Genomic DNA, 17,092 nt, shown 5'->3' on the forward strand with positions numbered 1-17,092 from the left:
GCCGGGGCCGCTCCCGCTCCCGCTCCCGCCGCCGCCGCCGCCATGGGCCGCGCGCGCCGCCGGCACAACTGGAGGGCGCGGGCGGGGGCGCGCGGCGCCGCGCAGGCACGGCCCCGGGAGCAGCCCCCGCCCGCCGAGCTGCAGCTGGGAGGTGCGGGGACGGGACCGGGAACCGGGGCCACGGGACCTGAGGGCTGGGACCGGGCCGCGTGGCGGCTGCGGGGCGCTGCCCGAGCCCTGCGGCCCCGCCGGGGCAGCGCTTTTGCTCGTTAAGCTGTTATTGAGCTCGATGAGCTATTGCTTGTTAACGTGCTGTTGGTCGTTAATAGCAATAGCGGAGCTTATAGCCCAATAAGCTGTTGGTCATTAATAAGCTATTGCTTATTAGTAAGCTATTGCCTGTTAATGTGCTATCGCTTATTCATATGCCGTTGGTTATTAAGGCGATTCATTTATTAAAGCACTTCTGCGGTGGGCGCTTGCACCGTCAGAACAAATGTCGCTTGTCAAAAATCTCTTTTCTTACACTACTATCATAAAAACGTCATTAGTGCAGATTTTTGTTATTAAAAGTGGCTTATTCTGGGGAGAGGCATGCTCGCCCCCGTCCTGAGCTGCCCCCGTGCCCTTTGATGCTGGGGGGTTAAAAAATAAGTAAAAAGGGCAATTTCGCATTCTTGTTACCAGCCAAGTATCGACGCGCCGATTTCATGGGGTTTTGCCCTTGCTGATAACTGGGATTTTTCTATTTTTTGGTTGGGGGTGAGGGTTGTGTTTGTGCAGCTAAATCTGGTAAGGTTTGCAGTGAGGCTGTCCAGCAGCGTGCTGAAAATAACCGGCCTGGCGCAGGCGAGTAACCAAACAAATGCTTGCAGATGGGGCACCGCTGAAGGGAGTTGACGAAAGTAATGCCCTGGTCCTGCCAGCAAAAAAAGCAAAGCCAAAAAAAGTACCGAGTGCTGTGCAACGCCAGAAGAAACCCCTGAGCAAGAAACAGAAGAAGAACTTGCAGAAGATTTTAGAGCAGAAGGAGAAGAAGCAGCAGGTATGTGGCTGCCTGGTAGTACCTCTGGTGTCGCGACTCCTGAGGTGACTTCACGGCAAGATCTGCCAGAGCGCATCCTTTGAAACTCAAGGGCTGATCTTTAAATGAAACTACTTGCTGGTGAAAATAAGCTCGGACTTTGGTTGTTTTTTTCCCTTGTAGCGAGCCGAACTGCTCAGCAAGCTGAACGAGGTCCAGGCTTCTGAGGCAGAAATGAAGCTTCTGTACACTACGTCCAAACTGGGCGTTGGGGAACGCATGTATCAGGCCAAAAGGTAAGGCGTTATGGGGAAGAACCATTCTGATCCATTGCAGTGCCTGATAACTGGGCAACCTTCTTGGCTTTATTTATTTTCCTCTTAGTGCATACAGGTTCTTCAGAATGGATTGATTTAAATAATTTCTATTTTTATGTGATAATACAGAGGAACGTGGGATCCTCGGAGGAACGAGTTAACCTCCCTGAGTAACCTGCTGTAGCGCTGCACCACACACAGGGTGTAGAAGTTTTTCCTGTTTGGTTAAAACCTGTGTTCAGGCCCGGGCAGTGACTTCTGGTGATGAATTTTTGTGTGGAAGATGTGTCTGGCCTGAGGTCCCGGAGAACATTGACCAAACTGTAGTTGACGTGTTGTTCTAGGGTGGTGCAGGAGCCAGGGAGTGCTGTACCTGAAAAGATCAGGAGCATCAGTGGTGCAAACAAGAGAAGACGCAGCTCAGAATCCGAGCCTGAGGAAGAATCCAGTAGTGAGGAGGAGGAGAAGGAAGAACAGAAACAAGAAACTGAAAAGTCTTCCACCAGTGATTTGAATGCTGCTGAAAAGCCAGAGGAAGGCACGAAGAAGCCAGTGGCTAACCAGCAGGCTGTTCCTACTGCCCCGGTTTGCCAGACAGCGTCCAACAAACCGTCTTGCAAGCCTGTGATTTTCGTTCCAGTGGACAGGTCTCCTGAGATTCAGGTGAGACAGAGCAGTAAAGCGCTTATCAAGGGCCTTGGAAATTACAGCATCTTGCATCAGATTAATTCACTGCAGACACCGTAGCATTATCTCGTGTCTGGCAATATACTGCGTGGAGCAGGGTGCACTTAGGGTCAGGCAAGTTGTAAACATACATGTCTGAGCTCTAAGCCTGTCTAATGCAGCAGAAGGAAAACTAGCTTTGTTTTAGGATATAGGCATTGTTTCTAGTTTTTAATGTATAATCCACTAGCAGTCTTTTATCATTCTTCTCTGAGAAATCTAGCAAAGTCACTTTCAGCTCTTCATCGTGCTGTATTTGACGCAGTTTTATTCCATTTGACGTGGGTAGGGTATTCTGCAGAACTGGGAAGAGTTCGCGTGTCTTTGAACAGACGAGGCAAGGTTGTGAACAGAGTTGTTGTTGCAAGTGTTATATTAATAAACTCAAGGGACTCTGAAGTTTCACAAATTAAAGTGCAGGAATTGCCAGATTGCCAGCTTTCTGACAAGATGTTTTGATGAGTCTAGTTCTTGGACACGATGGTTTGATATCAGTTGGTTTAGAGCTTTCCGAGCCACAAAGCTTGCAGAATTCCTTTCCGTGGATTTTGTAATCTAAGCTACGTAACCGTTTTTGGTCCCGGGAAGAACAAAAAGGGAGCAAGACACAAAATGATGTGAGTAAACCATGTACCATTTTATTTTAGGAAGCAAGACTAAAGCTGCCAATCTTAGCTGAAGAGCAAGTAATCATGGAAGCCATTAATGAGAATCCCATTGTCGTCATATGTGGAGAGACGGGAAGTGGTAAAACCACACAAGTACCCCAGTTCCTCTATGAGGCTGGTTATACCAGGTAGGAGTCTTCTTTTATATGCGGCAAATGTGATTAGAAAAATTGAAGCTGAGCTCAGTCACTTCAGATGTAGCTTCTTTTACTCTGAAATGGCTGAACTGACCATGTTTCTGCTGTGCGGTATTAGTGGCCGTGTTGAATTGGCTTTTAAAAATGTGAAGGAGTGACTTGGAAAACCCTGTTCACGTAAGCAATCTTTTGAAACCTCTCAGGTAAAAGTTTTCTTCAAAGTCACTGGCCTGTCTTTCGCGTAGGAGCTTTAAGGTCTACCTGTTCCACATACTTTAACTTTTGCTTACAGACGTTTGTTTTTACCTTTGCAAGAAAATGTGTATTTTATAAGCTTGGGCACCTCATAAGATGCTTCTTGTGAGATGCATCCAGTTTCTGTGCTGCAACTTCAGAGCAGTTGTGCAGAAATCCTATTGTCATCTTTCTAAGCTTTTCTTTTTAAAACAAACAGCCAAAAAATCCTCCTCCTCTTTCCTTGCCCCTTTTAGTTCAAATGGTATCATTGGGATCACCGAGCCTCGGCGTGTGGCTGCAGTGTCCATGTCTCAGCGAGTCGCTAAGGAAATGAACTTGTCCCACAGGTGAGAAGGAAAGAAGATGAGACCTTGCTAGGAAGATTGCACTGCATATGTGATAGACTGAAACAGAAATTTATGTATTGCTGTTCTGTCTGGTGAGAAGCTGTGGTGGGTTACTTGTAAACTCTTCTGTGGGGTAAAAAAGTGCGTGGAGATTTGGTGCTAATGGTGGTTGTACGTAACTTTTTAGGCAGGGTTTTGTGGAGGTGGTGTGTGGGAAGTGGCCCTAGTTTGTCTCCATATGAGAAAGTGTCCCACAGCAGTCAAATAATTTAAAGCAAAATCGCTGTATACCCCAGCTTCTAGCGTTTCATGTGTGCTAGGCTCTGGTGAGCTGATGGGGTGCTTTTTTATCTTATATTGGCATTAAGTCTTAATTTAGTTAGGTTGAAGGCTGCTTCCTGGTCTGAAATTTCCCATTTCTCTCCATGCTTTTTCTTGTGGCTGCCCTGGTATTTCCTCACAGAGTGGTTTCATATCAAATACGATATGAAGGAAATGTTACAGATGAAACACAAATCAAGTTCATGACAGATGGCGTGCTGCTGAAAGAAATTCAGAAGGTAAGTTGCTCTTCTCTGTGCTAGGAAAAGGAAGGTGTCTCGTGCTGCTAGAAGGAGGTGCCAGTTGCTTTGCGTGCATTTGTTGCCAGCCTTTCAAAGCAAAATCCCTTTCCGCACTGGAGACATATTTCATCTCAACCCTTTATGTTCCTGCCCTAGCCTCCAAACGTTAGGTTATCTTGCTGTGTTATATGAGAGCAAGGAAGGGAGCCTTGGAAAATAGGCTGCTTTGTGTAGCCTTGGGGATTCAGGTCTCTGCTACACTACTTGCATAGGACTTTCAGCTAGAGATGGTGCCATAGTTCCCTGTCAGATGGCACGAGGATAAACGCATGAAACTGTGCTCAAACGTGAAAGAGACTGGGGGGGTCAGTGCTTGTGCAGCCATGGGTTGTCGTGATTTAAAGATATCCTCAAATGAGGCTTCCTGTGGTGAAAATATTCTCTCTTCTCAGGATTTTCTGCTTTCAAAGTATAAGGTGGTTATTATTGACGAAGCCCACGAAAGAAGTATGTACACGGATATCTTGATAGGCCTCTTGTCTCGCATCGTGCCTCTTCGTGAGAAGGTAAGTTTTACAAGCGGGTGTCCTGGGGAAGGGGGTGTTAGACAGGAAGGGGCTCTGTGTGAGGGTGGGGGGGACTCTGTGACATGAAAATCGATGGAAATCTGACAAATGTTGAAATAACACTCAGAAAATGTGTTTCTCTTTTCATGTGATAAGAGAAGCACAGAGCCTACAAATAGAGAAAGATAGTAAATGTATCAATAACCTTCTCAGGCCATATCCTATTGCAGTGCCACAAGAAACATGTAAATAATTAGAATTATCTGCCTGTTAGAAAGCAAGATGCTTACTGTTGCACTGCAATAAGCCAGCCATTAACAGTGTTTAGGAGGAGACTTTTCCTGCAGACACTGAAGTATTTAGTCCTGGGAGATGCTGGAGACTGGGGTTGGTCCCTGCAGGGCAGCTCTTGGTGTCTGGTTTTGCTTTTCATATGGATGTAAAAGAAATGGGGAGAGAATGCAGTGGTTTAGAGGTAAGCTGCTGACAGTATCAGGAGTGCCAGTGCAGGTTTCTGTGTGTCTGAAGACATGCTACACTTGGAGGTGTGTGTCCTGTCACTTGACGTGGTGCTTTCATTGTCTTACCTTTCGAGTGCTTTGGTGCTGGCATTTGTGTCCAGTCCCACTAACAGTTCTGGGTTTGTGTGCTGTGTAGCGTAAGTGCCAAATGCCTTCAGGCAAAGAATAACACGTTGTGTCCCTGCAGAAAGGGCTGCCACTGAAGCTGATCATCATGTCAGCTACCCTTCGCGTTGAAGATTTCACGGAGAACAACAGGCTGTTTTCTGTTACGCCTCCTGTTATTCAGGTATCGTTCTTGTCACTGGGATCTGTGCCAGATATAACAGCTAAAATACAATGAGAGCTTCCTTAATAAAATAAAAAATAGGAGACACTAATCTGTCCATTTGGTGCTGAAATCTTTCAGATGTCAATTTAAAAAACGGTTATTTTGTTTAGACTATTTTTTCTTTGGGGACTTAGTGTTTTTCTCTCCACTTCTATCAAAATTTCCTCTGGCAGAATTGGTTTATTTTGAAAGACTCGAAGTTATAGTTTGGTGGAATTAGAAAGCCTTAATCCAAGCTGATGATCTGAAAGAGAGAATGGTCTGGTTTCTATCTTGTTTTCATGGTGTTCAGCACAGACAACACTGATAAATTCTGTGGGTCCAGTGTTTTGTAGGTTACCAAAACCCAGAACTGAACAGAATTCAGGGTGAGCTTATCTAGTTCTCCCATGGTAGCTGTAACGATTGTGCTGGAGTTACAAAACATGGCTTGTTTGCTGTTGTATTTCCACTCCAGGTAGATGCAAGGCAATTCCCTGTAACTGTCCATTTTAACAAGAAAACCCCCCTAGATGACTACAGTGGGGAATGCTTCAGAAAAGTGTGTAAAATCCATCGTATGTTACCCTCAGGTAAGGTCACCGTGGAACCTCTCAAATTCTTCACACTTCACATATCTGGAGTTTTCTGAGTTTTTTGGTGACTTCAGCAGGAAACTAATGATGTATTGTGCATCATAGCAGCTTTTTCACGTGAAAATTATCCTTCACTTAAGTCACGGTTACATTAGAATGTTTCTTGAAGGAGTAGTGGAAGATAGATGCAGTCAGACACACTCTTCTTCCTTGTTACTTCACAGTGCATTTGACCTGTCTTTTTTCAAGACAAAGATCTGAAACCTGAGGTGAAATACTTATGCTGACCTTTAGAGTGATTTCTTCTCTTGCAGGTGGGATTTTGGTGTTTTTAACAGGCCAGGCAGAAGTTCACTCTCTCTGTAGGAGGCTGAGGAAAGCCTTTCCCTTCCAAAAAAACAACAGTGCAGGTAATGCTACAGCATAAAGGACTGTTACACTTGGAATTTCTCTCTCTGAGAAATGAGCTTGCTTTGCACCTAAAATAAGAGCTTTTATTTAAAAGCCTCTAAAAAGGGTTGGGAGAGGGTTTAATGTGGATGAGTGTGATAACTGTTAAGCTTGTGCCGTTTTGAGTTTGGGGAAAAGCTTTGTGTGCATGATGCCTTCCTGCTCCGCAGAACGCACTGCATTTCTTCACTTTCTGTTGGGTGTGAATTACAAGTGGAAGTGCTGCTTCCTGTTGGAGACTGTTTTGGGGATAGTGGGATTTCCGAGGCGATTTTAGAAAGTTAAATTCTAATATAGCTCAGCTAATTATCTCCTAATTCTCAAGGCACACAGTTGCTGTATGTGCTGCTGTTGATCCTCAGTATGTTTCCTAAAGGAAATATTAAACTTGTGCATCGTCCCTGTCCCCTCTGCCTTCAATGTGACTGTTTACTTTTTTCATACCGTGATGCTTTTTGAATCCTAAAAAAGGTGGGAGTGGGAGTAGACTGTACGCTCTCTTTTCTGAGAGGAAAGCATGCTTGGCTAATGGTAATTCCACTGGCTGTTTTTGTAGGAGTTGTTGATGACAAAGAAGAATCAGTGGAAGAAATCAGAAAATTTAAGAAATCGAGGAAGCGGAAGAAAACTACGGTAATGTGTGATGGCTAGAATTCCTCCAAGAGACAGGAAGGAGCAGGTACCTCCCTGTGAAAGAGTACTCCTGCATAGCTCTGTTTCCTGTCAGGCTGTTTTAGACTTGCATGAAGACTTGTGGCATGCATGTGTCCCCCTCAGGAAATGTAGCAATACTGTTTACACTCATAGCTACTACATTATGAGAAGTAGAGTGCTAAAATGTGCCCTTGGCTATTGTGGGCGGGAGACTGATTTCCCTTAAGTACTGATGATTAAAACTTTAATGGAAGGAGTTCCAGACTTGCTGGCTCCAGGACTGTTCCTCATCTTGCCATTTGTTATCCAAAATTGAGACTGATATGTCTATGATGGAGGGTAGCATTTGGCTTCCACCCAAGTCCAACATGCACTTTGTTAGGAGGAGGTCGTCATGTTACAAACCTGCTGTCCACTGACATTAGATCCCGGTAGAAGTAAAGAAGTTTTACCCTTTGCCACCGTCTGCCCAGTGAAGGAACTTGTCTCAGCGCAGGATGCTGTTTAAAATACTTACTTGGGTTACTTACTTGGGTTATTCCCCCCTTACTCTCTGTTTTGAAATACAAATGAAATCTCAATCTCTCTGCCAGCTTCAGGTCAACAAACATTTGGAATAAATGCTCAAATTTGCAATAAGCATTAAGAAGTGCTGTCTGTATCCCACTTAATACTTTGTGGTCTTCTTTCCTGTCCTTCTCAGGCACTTCCCCAGATTGATCTGGACAATTACTCTGTTGTACCAGTGGATGAAGGAGATGAAGATAGAGATGCTGAAACGGATGATGATATTGCAGGATCTGATGTTGACCTTGATTTAGGAGATGGAGACTCAGAAGAAGGTTTGGCACTTCAAAAATTAAAATTTCTCATCTGCAGTCATCTGTGAGATGTGTGACATAAAATAGCCATCCTTAGCTAATGTGGTGTGACAGCACATCAGACCTGTGTAATGGAAAAGCTAGTAAGGTTTTCCAGATTCAGCTTTATGCCAAATCATTTCTTGCTGCTTTTTAATGAAATTATATTCATGGAGACATTGGGGATAAGCCTGGAAGCTGACTCACTGTGTATTTAAGATTATTGTTTTGTTTCTTCACAGACGAGAAACCAGATTCATCGCTTCCACTCTATGTGCTCCCTCTCTATTCTTTATTAGCACCAGAGAAACAAGCAAAGGTAAAAGATTCATATTCACAAGAGCAAATGGCCCTTACTGGTACATGGCATTGTCGTCTTAAGTCACATGTGCTTTGTGAGTTAAAATGTCCACCTTGGACTGTCCATCAGTGGGCAGACTTGAATGGCTCGATGGGAAAGTTGGGGTGGGTTTGGAGCAAGCCTCGTGTGGGCTGTGATCTCCCTGATGTGCTAGTTCAGCAGGCTGGGAGAGGTGAAAAGCAACAGTCCAGTAGCACGTTAAAATTACTCACAGCCATGGGGCGCATCAGGATCCTGGATTTTTTAGGAATTCTTGCATTTCCTCTTGGGCTTCAGAGGTGACAGCAGTGTGTCTAAATATGACTGGCCACTGGTGTCTGCTCCACTTGGAGCCCATGTGCTACAAATGCCTCTCTGAGGGATTAACTGAGCTGGACAGAGACCTCCAGAGCTGGAGGCAAAGAGTAAGTCCGTAGTCATGCTCTTGGGTTTCACCTGCAATGCCATACGCATCGTAATTTCCTGCGGCCCACATGAGCTGACTGCCTGTCTCTTTTCCCTTGTTGGCAATGCATTTCACACATCTATCTGTTTGTTGCAGGTGTTCAGGCCTCCTCCTCCTGGCACGAGACTCTGTGTTGTAGCCACCAACGTAGCAGAAACATCGCTCACTATCCCGGGCATCAAATACGTGGTTGACTGTGGAAAAGTCAAGAAACGTTTCTATGACAAAATTACTGGGGTTTCGTCTTTCAGAGTCACCTGGATATCTCAAGCTTCAGCTAACCAGCGGGCAGGTCGGGCTGGCCGGACTGAACCGGGGCACTGTTACAGGTTAGCTGGCTGCTGGAAGAGGGTTAGGCAAAACAAAAAGCTCAATGAGTGTCACTGTGAATTGGACAGCTTCCCTTGTCCCCCTTCACAAGGACCCAGTGGTGCTTGAAACATTTGGGTTTGTCTGCTCTTCATTCCAGTGGGAGAGGTGAAGCTGAATGTAAATTGTCGCTGATAACGTGGGTTTGGCAGTTTGGCTTCTCAGGGGCTTTTCTGTTGCTGAACACCCTTATTTAGGTGGCCAGCATGGATTAGTTTTATGTCTCAGCCATGTTAATAATTACATTATTATGTAAATAGTACCCACAAGTGCCTTATTTGTGTATTCTTTTTTTTTTTTAAATCCCTTGCCATTTTTTTATGTACATCTCCTGAGTTAAGTTTTTTTGCAAGTTTCTAAGCCTGTTTCTGGTCCACTAGGTTATATTCTTCAGCAGTCTTCATGGACTTTGAGAAATTTTCCGCTCCAGAGATAACAAATCGACCAGTGGAAGACTTGATTCTGCAAATGAAGGCACTGAATATAGAAAAGGTGAGGTGTAAACCTGGCTTTGTGCTACAGAGCTCATAAAAATGGTTGCCCCTAGGAGCCAGAAACAAACACAAATGCCTTTTATCATCATTGCTTGAAGCTGTGCCTTGTGTTAGAGGCAGAGCCCTGGGACTCCCTTTTCATTCTGCAAATAGCAGAAGCTGCTGTGAATTCCACTAGACCTTATCAGACAAGTTTATTCTGGAAATAAGAGCTTTCACATCATATTCTCACTAATAAAAAATCCCCCTGTCAAAATAGGGATTGGGTTTTGAGAGTTGAGTGCTTTCAGAAAGCACACTGCTTACAGTTAGACCTTAAAACAGCTTGCCCTAGGCAGTGGCTGGAGTCAGTGGCAGCTAATGGTGATGCTGGTATTCCATGTCCTAATCGTTTTGTTCTAAGCATTTCCTCCTATTATATGGTCTTTCCTCTCACTCCTGGCAAGCATCCTAAATGTTTTTCTTTGGTACACGTAAACGAAGGGAAGGTTTTCACTCCCTTCTAGGACTTCTTACTGAGCTAGACTGCTTTTTGGTCAGAGCCATGTCAGTGATGTACTGAGAGGCATTTTCTCTTGGTGTCTGTAGGTAATCAACTTCCCGTTCCCAACACCACCTCCAGCGGAAGCACTTGCAGCAGCTGAGGAGTTACTGATAGCCCTGGGTGCCCTGAAGGAGCCCCCTCTGACAGGAAGGTAATGTCTGTGGTCACCCACGGATTTCCTCATGGTGATGAAGCTACTGAGGCAGTGGGCACTGCTGTCTTCCCTCCTGCTTTTCCATCTCAGCCCTTGCATCTGACAGTGCGCCTTCTTACCCAGACAGATGGACGTAATAACAGCCCCTGGTTTGCTTGGGTTTGTTTTGCTGGCCCTGTGTCTTTCTGTACTAGAACGTGGCTGTTGGAGTCGTTGGGAACAGGCCACTCTGCAGCAATTGTCTTTGTGCTCAGAGTTGGAGCAGAAAGGGCCTGAAGCACCACCGTGGTGTTCTGTTGTGTGCAGGTCTGAGCAGCTGAAGATGCTATTTGGCTGCTGGGCTGCTCTGCCGGGAACCAGAATGCTTCTAGTTCTGCAGCCCTGAAGCATAGGGTTTCATAGCTGCTGGCACAGCCTGAGGATTGGGCAGGGAAAGGCACTGCTAGGAGTGCTGGGTGCAGGGCAGGTGGGAGCTACGTGAGGAAGATGAATCTTTGCCCTAGCATTGTGGACCAGCACGTAACAACAAAGTTGTGACATCAAATGAATTGGGCTGGCAAAGGCAGAAACACAGACTTGTATTAATGCAGAACTTCATTGCGTGTTTTTTTTTAACTCCTTCCACAGGCTAAAGGAACAGCAGGCAGCAAAGCTGAGTTGCCCTATTAGTCCCCTGGGTAGAGTAATGGCAACTTTTCCTGTAGCCCCCCGCTATGCAAAGATGCTGGCATTAAGCAAGCAGCATGACTGCCTGCCTTACACCATTACCATAGTGTCTGCAATGACCGTTCGGGAGCTTTTTGAAGAGTTTGACAGGTGAGTGAGTGACCCTAACGTCCTTATTTATATAGAATCATAGACTGGTTTGCGTTGGAGGGGACCTTAAAGGCCATCTAGTCCCAACCCCCTGCTATGGTCACGTACGCCACCCACTAGATCAGGTTGCTCAAAGCCCCATCCAACCTGGTCTTGAAAAAGTATAGGCTGCATCACTTTGTCACAGCTCAGTGATATTGCAGCGCCAGCTTCCGAATCCCTGGTGGCACTGAGCTCTTCTGTAGCTTGTTTTTAAACCTGCCCTCAAGCTCCGTCTTAGTCCTGTGCTAGAACTGTGTAGTAGGAATGTTGATGCCTCTGTTACCTTGAGGCCCATCTGCATGTAAGCGCAATCCTGATTTATGCTGTCTTCTGTTTCTTTCAGGCCAGCAGTGAGCGAGGAAGAGACAGCAAAGCTGAAGGGGAAGAAAGCAAGGCTTTTACAGATTCAAAAGATCTGGGCTGGGCAAGGGGCATTGCAAAAGCTTGGAGACCTCATGGTGATGTTAGGTACTTCAGACAGTGATTTCCCTGTGCTGTTAACTTCTGTTCTCTTGTCCTCCCCATCACTCTGACCTCAGCTTCATACAAAGCCATCCTCCTGCCGTAGAACTGACTTAAAAGTGTATTTTCTAGGCTGTTCTCCAGGCAGCCTCCAAGTGTCCCAGGCTAACACACAGCTCCAAATGAGGGGGAACTGTGGTATGCACACGCCAACTGTGACAGCCATTTTTTCCACCTGATTGTTCACTTCCAGGAGCAGTGGGGGCCTGTGAATATGCTGGGTGTACTCCTACGTTCTGTGAAGAAAACGGGCTCCGATACAAAGCCATGCTGGAAGTCAGGCGCTTGAGAGGGCAGCTAACAACAGCAGGTAAATGGGTTTTGAGATGAAATGCCATGTTTATCCTCTTTTTTGGGGGGCAAAAATTCAACTGGTCTCTTTGTTCCTTTACTATTGAAATGTAACTCACCTTTTTTTTTCCCCACAGTGAACTCAGTCTGCGCTGATACTGGCCTCTATGTTGATCCAAAGATGAAGCCCCCAACAGAAGTTCAAGCAACTTACTTGAGACAGATTGTGTTAGCAGGGCTGGGGGACCACCTTGCCCGAAGGGTTCAGGCAGAAGAACTCCTGGATGAAAAGTGGAAGAATGCCTACAAGGTAAACAGCTTGATTTGCCTGAATTCCTCTTCCCTCATGTCTGTGGGGCAGAGAGGCACTCCTCTGCAAAGCCTGGGCTTCTGGCTGGTTACAGCATTGGGGCTGTGAGTGCTGGCTTTTCTCCATACAATTTAAGTTCCCAGTGTTGCAATTTCCCAGTCCTCATGTAGGAATTGTTATAAAAGAGCTAAGAAATACCATTAGTTCATCTTGCAGAATGCTTGATGTCTCTAGAGAAAGTGAAGCAGAAAAGTATGGTGTTATTAAAAACCTCCATCACTTAAGGAAACGCTATAGATGTCCATCTGAGAGAGCTGAAAATGTGATACAATCAAGAAATTGGATTGCCAGTAACTCATATTACTCTGCTTCAATCCTCTGTGCTTTCTTAAAGACTGCTCTTCTGGACGACCCAGTGTTCATCCATCCAAGCTCTGTCCTCTTCAAGCAACTCCCGGAGTTTGTGGTGTACCAAGAAATTGTTGAGACTACAAAACTGTATATGAGAGGTGAGGCTGCTGTGGTCCACACCCGTTCTGCAGACGTGGTTAGGAATGCAGAGGTGCCTTAGCAGAAAGTTGACTTGAAAAATGACATATAACAACCGTGGAGATGAGATCCTGACCGTGTCCTTTCCTCATACGACTGCTAATGAGTGGCAGCTCCTGGCAGGAAGCCTTCATTCCAGTATGTTTTCCTGTTCTAAGGTGTGTCTGCAGTTGAACCCGAGTGGATTCCTGCCCTGTTGCCGCCATACTGCCACTTTGGGAAGCCTCTGGAAAATCCTCCTCCATCTTACTACCCTGAAACGGGCAGGATTCGATGCCACAGGCCAAGTGTCTTTTGTAAGCTTCTTGAAGTGTCTCACTATTTTTTCCTAAGAGCTGTCCTATAGTTATTGTAGTGTCTCTTAATGAGACTGTCCGTAATAATAATGATAATAATAATAATGGACTGTTCAAAGGGCTTGACAGTGGTTTGAGTAGCTCCATGGGATTAGAAGTATTTAAATATCAGCATCTTCCCATTGGCATGGCTGTTTTATGCCCAGCAATTACCCGTGTTCAGGAGCAAGGCTGCCTGGGTAGTGGCAGTACCTCTCCAGTTCTGTTAGCACCTGTATTGGCACATTGCATGTGAAAATTTACCCTCCTCTTTGAGTGTGTAGGAGATTCAATGTGATCTTTCTTTCCAGATCGAGTTAGCTGGAAGCTCCCTGCTGTGGAAGTTGATTATCCAGAAGGTATCGATCGCTATAAATACTTTGCCAGGTTCCTGCTTGAAGGAGAGGTAAGTGCCCAGCTGCATCACTTCCTTGACACTGACAATGTTTTTAGCCCAATTTCCAGAGGAGTTGAGGCTTGTTTTCTTTCTTTTTGTGTACCTATTCCTTATAACTTGCCAATGGCTGCAGGAATCTGCCACGTTAGGTGGAGAAGATATCTTTAAAAAAGTATGAGATGGCATGAGAATCAGATGTTGGGTGAAAGACACCCAAATTTAAGTCCTGTTTTCTCAAAGGAGAAAAGCTATAGCTCGTGTATGTCCATTCTGAGAGACAAGAGTTGTCTAGCAAGCCAGTCAGGACAAGATTGGTATGGAGTCATGCATGGGAGAGAGACAGTAGTAGAGGATATGAGACTGAAATCTACAGCAGTACATGTTCATTGATGGTTGTCTCCACAAAACAATTTACCTTGTTCATTGTATGCTTATTATGACATTTCTTCCAGGTCATTGAAAAGTTGGGTTCTTATAAGCAGTGTCTGCTCTCCAGTCCTCTCATAATGCTGAAGACATGGTCCAAGTAAGTTGTAAAAAGCAAAGTTTGTTTTCAGCACTGAACACTTTTAACTTCCTTAAAAAAAAACACAAATCAATGGTGGGAAGGGTGTACTAGATAGTGATCTAAGATGTAGTTGTAGGGAGGGGAAAATCAGTTTTCTTACCAAGACAAATTGTGTCTCAAGAGAGCTGAGCTATTTTAAGGGCAGTGTGGAAGCACACACACAGCCCCACTGGTTGCACTGACCCCTGCTGGCTGCTTCGTGTAAGTAAACTGCTCACACGTGTGTCGGATCAATGCCGTTACTTTTCTCATTTCTCTTCGGGATTTGGCCAATTACACTGTCCTTACTTCTTTTCAAAAACATGTTTCCAGTTACCTTCAACCATGTTTTTTCTTATGGTTCTGATTGTGTTTATAGAACTGTGACCCTCAAAAGGACAGTCAGTTATTGCAGATCTCCCCTTGTTGTCCTCTACTGTTTACCAAAATAAGCTTTTTCTGAGTTGTTTGAGTTCTCACGGAGTTGATAGATTCAACGATTTTGAAAGCGTTCCCTAAATACGATTGATGTCACAAATTTTAATTTGTAGGACCCTTGGGTAACAAAGTATTTTCCTTATGTAGTCAGTGTGGCGTTCAGCATGGGACCTCTGGATTTCTTTCTCTTTACCGCGTCAACTTTTTTGAGCTAACGACGCGTCTGTGTATCCAGAGGCCGTGTGTTTTTACATTTGTATTTAGCCTTTTAATAACATTAGAGTATGAATTCGGAAAGGTGAGTTGAATGCTGTAACACTTCGCTAAACTGAGCTAATGAACATTGCTTTATTGCACCATTTTATTTTGGACTCATTTAGACTTCAGCCCAGGACAGAAGCCCTCCTGCAGGCTCTAGTTGCTGAAAAATGTGATAATCGTGATGCTTTACTGGACGCATGGAAGAAAAATCCGAAGTGTAAGTGTTGTACTTGCTTAATCTTTAGTCATATCAGTGGGGACTTTGTAGTTGGCATTTTGAAGTATAATTAAAAAGGTAGGCTGTTTCACTTGATATGCTCTGTATAGGAAAAATAATGTCTGTTTTGGCTCTTGTGAAAGGCTGGAGTTTCCTGTACTTTTGAAAGAAACATTTCTTTGTATCTTAAGAAAACTTTTTTTCTCTAGTTCTAATCACAGTGAAGTTGTTTGGTTTGGGCTTTTGAAAGCCTAGACTGTCAATGGATACATGAAAAATTCTTTGCCTGGTAAAATGGATTTTGACCCATATTAGGGTACCAGATTATGAGAGTTGTTGATGCAAGCAGCAGTGAAATGTAAAAATTCCCGTGGATTGCAGTGTTGGCTTTCGCAGTAATTCTTCCTTACTCGGTACTTTTATATCTGCGTTCAGGTGTCCAAGCTCCAGCACTATCCCAGTGATGGAAGGATGGCTCTTGCTCTCAACAAGGGTCTTGCCTTCGTTCCTCAGCCTGTCTGCGAGCAGGCTGATGCCATCAGGTCTGCTCTTCCCAGCAGCCATCTAATCGCTCCTCTCTTTTGTTTCAGATTTGCTCGCAGCCTATCGTCAGTGGCTCCCCGAAGCTATGCATGATGATCTAGCCAAGAACTGGCCACCAGTACAGTAGCACTGTGAAGTGCCCGAGTCTGTTCCTGGGGGACTCCTTTTCTCTGAGGTGTTTTGAGAGCTTGGGTTCCCTTGGAAATCTGATGATGCAAATACACTTGCTAACTGCTAGCAATACCTTTTCATAAGTGAACCAGCTGTTAGCTCTGTTTTTTTGGGGAAGCCCACTGTGTTCTCAGAAGCCCTACCAGCTCTTTCGCTGGTATTTTGTAATATTAATGTTTGGATAATTTTATCCATTGTATTTTACCAATCGTTTGCTAAAGTTTCTCTTTGGACTACATTAGTCATACGGACTACAATAAATATGTATCATTCTTGGTTTGGATGGGAGAAATGTTTTCTATGTAGGATGTTCCAAAAGTACAATTTTAGACCTTTGTGGGGTCCTCCTTGATGTGTGACTACAGCTCCCCATGCAGACTGAACCTTCAGTCCTTGTGAGGGGTTGACCCTGGACAGCAGCTACGGATCACAGAGGTGCTTGCTCACTGTCTGTCACCCAGCAGAATAAGTGCAAAGGTGAGAAAACTCATTGGTTCAGATAAAGATAGTTTATTAAAGTGTTAAAAAGAGGTAAGAAACAAAGCAAATGATGCAAAGGCAACCTCTTGCCACCTCCTACAAGCAGGCTGATGTCCAGCCAGGCTCCTAGCAGGATGATACGTGGCACAGAACTATCCCTTCGGCCAGGTCGGCTCTCCTGGTTGTGTCCCTCCCGAGCTTCTTCCCACCTGTCTTGTGCCCTGGTGGGGCAGGTTGGGAAAAATAAAGTCTTGTTGCTGCGTGAGTACTGCTCAGCAAGTGCCAAAACACGAGTGTGTTATCAAAATTAAATCAGGTAACAGGTGTTGGCTGTGAAAGAAGCTTTAAGCAATAGTCATCCTGTGTAGACAGATGTTTTAAATAAGAGCAAGCTGTTGCAGACCCGCACAGTTTGTACATTTAACAATCTAGAGAGCTATTAGATACAAAACGGGCCTTTTTAGTCCTTAGCACAGACAGTAGTCCTGCACTCCAAACACTTGTTTAAACTGTATTCTGTACAACAGTGTAAAACATGATCACAGGGTGGATTTTTTTTTTTTTAACTAAGCTTTGATACTATTTTCTGTGGTTTTGTGGTGGTAAGGAAAAAGATGAGATGGGTCTGCTCCCTGGACTGGCTGGGCAGTGCCTTGAATGGACACTCGGGTGACATCCTTCATCGCAGGCACGTGTGCAGCAGTGGTGTTGGGAGGAATGGGTTAAAAGCGAAGATTGGCGAGGAGGATTGTAAATATTTCCAGCTGCAAGGTCGTGAGCATGAATAAAGTCTGCACAATTGTAATGTAGGAAAGCACAGAAATTGTACC

At 44.8% G+C, this 17,092-nt stretch overlaps 1 protein-coding gene across 1 annotated transcript; it reads left to right on the forward strand.

The window, feature by feature from the left end:
• Window positions 1-8: 8 nt before the first annotated feature.
• On the forward strand, window positions 9-16,065 carry DHX37 (DEAH-box helicase 37). Its single transcript, XM_040577168.1, has 27 exons — window positions 9-151; window positions 876-1,045; window positions 1,208-1,320; window positions 1,686-2,004; window positions 2,715-2,863; window positions 3,364-3,456; window positions 3,920-4,016; window positions 4,472-4,585; window positions 5,294-5,395; window positions 5,895-6,009; window positions 6,327-6,422; window positions 7,019-7,095; window positions 7,820-7,958; window positions 8,219-8,295; window positions 8,879-9,111; window positions 9,532-9,643; window positions 10,234-10,340; window positions 10,971-11,159; window positions 11,545-11,669; window positions 11,917-12,033; window positions 12,152-12,324; window positions 12,719-12,833; window positions 13,032-13,169; window positions 13,520-13,614; window positions 14,058-14,131; window positions 14,971-15,068; window positions 15,659-16,065. The coding sequence occupies exons 1-27, from the start codon at window positions 43-45 to the stop codon at window positions 15,736-15,738; spliced, it is 3,426 nt and encodes a 1,141-aa protein (XP_040433102.1). The 5' UTR covers window positions 9-42; the 3' UTR covers window positions 15,739-16,065.
• Window positions 16,066-17,092: the final 1,027 nt, after the last annotated feature.

This window comes from Cygnus olor, chromosome 17, assembly GCF_009769625.2.
Source record: "Cygnus olor isolate bCygOlo1 chromosome 17, bCygOlo1.pri.v2, whole genome shotgun sequence".
Classification (NCBI taxonomy): Eukaryota; Metazoa; Chordata; class Aves; order Anseriformes; family Anatidae; genus Cygnus; species Cygnus olor.

What these genes read in the sequence shown, in the direction of transcription:
- DHX37 (XM_040577168.1), top strand. Translation starts at nt 43, where the DNA reads ATGGGCCGCGCGCGCCGCCGGCACAACTGGAGGGCGCGGGCGGGGGCG. An exon ending in GAAATGAACTTGTCCCACAG is followed by an intron (nt 3,457 to 3,919) that starts GTGAGAAGGAAA and finishes ATTTCCTCACAG; the next exon opens with AGTGGTTTCATATCAAATAC. An exon ending in AGGGCAGCTAACAACAGCAG is followed by an intron (nt 12,034 to 12,151) that starts GTAAATGGGTTT and finishes TTTTCCCCACAG; the next exon opens with TGAACTCAGTCTGCGCTGAT.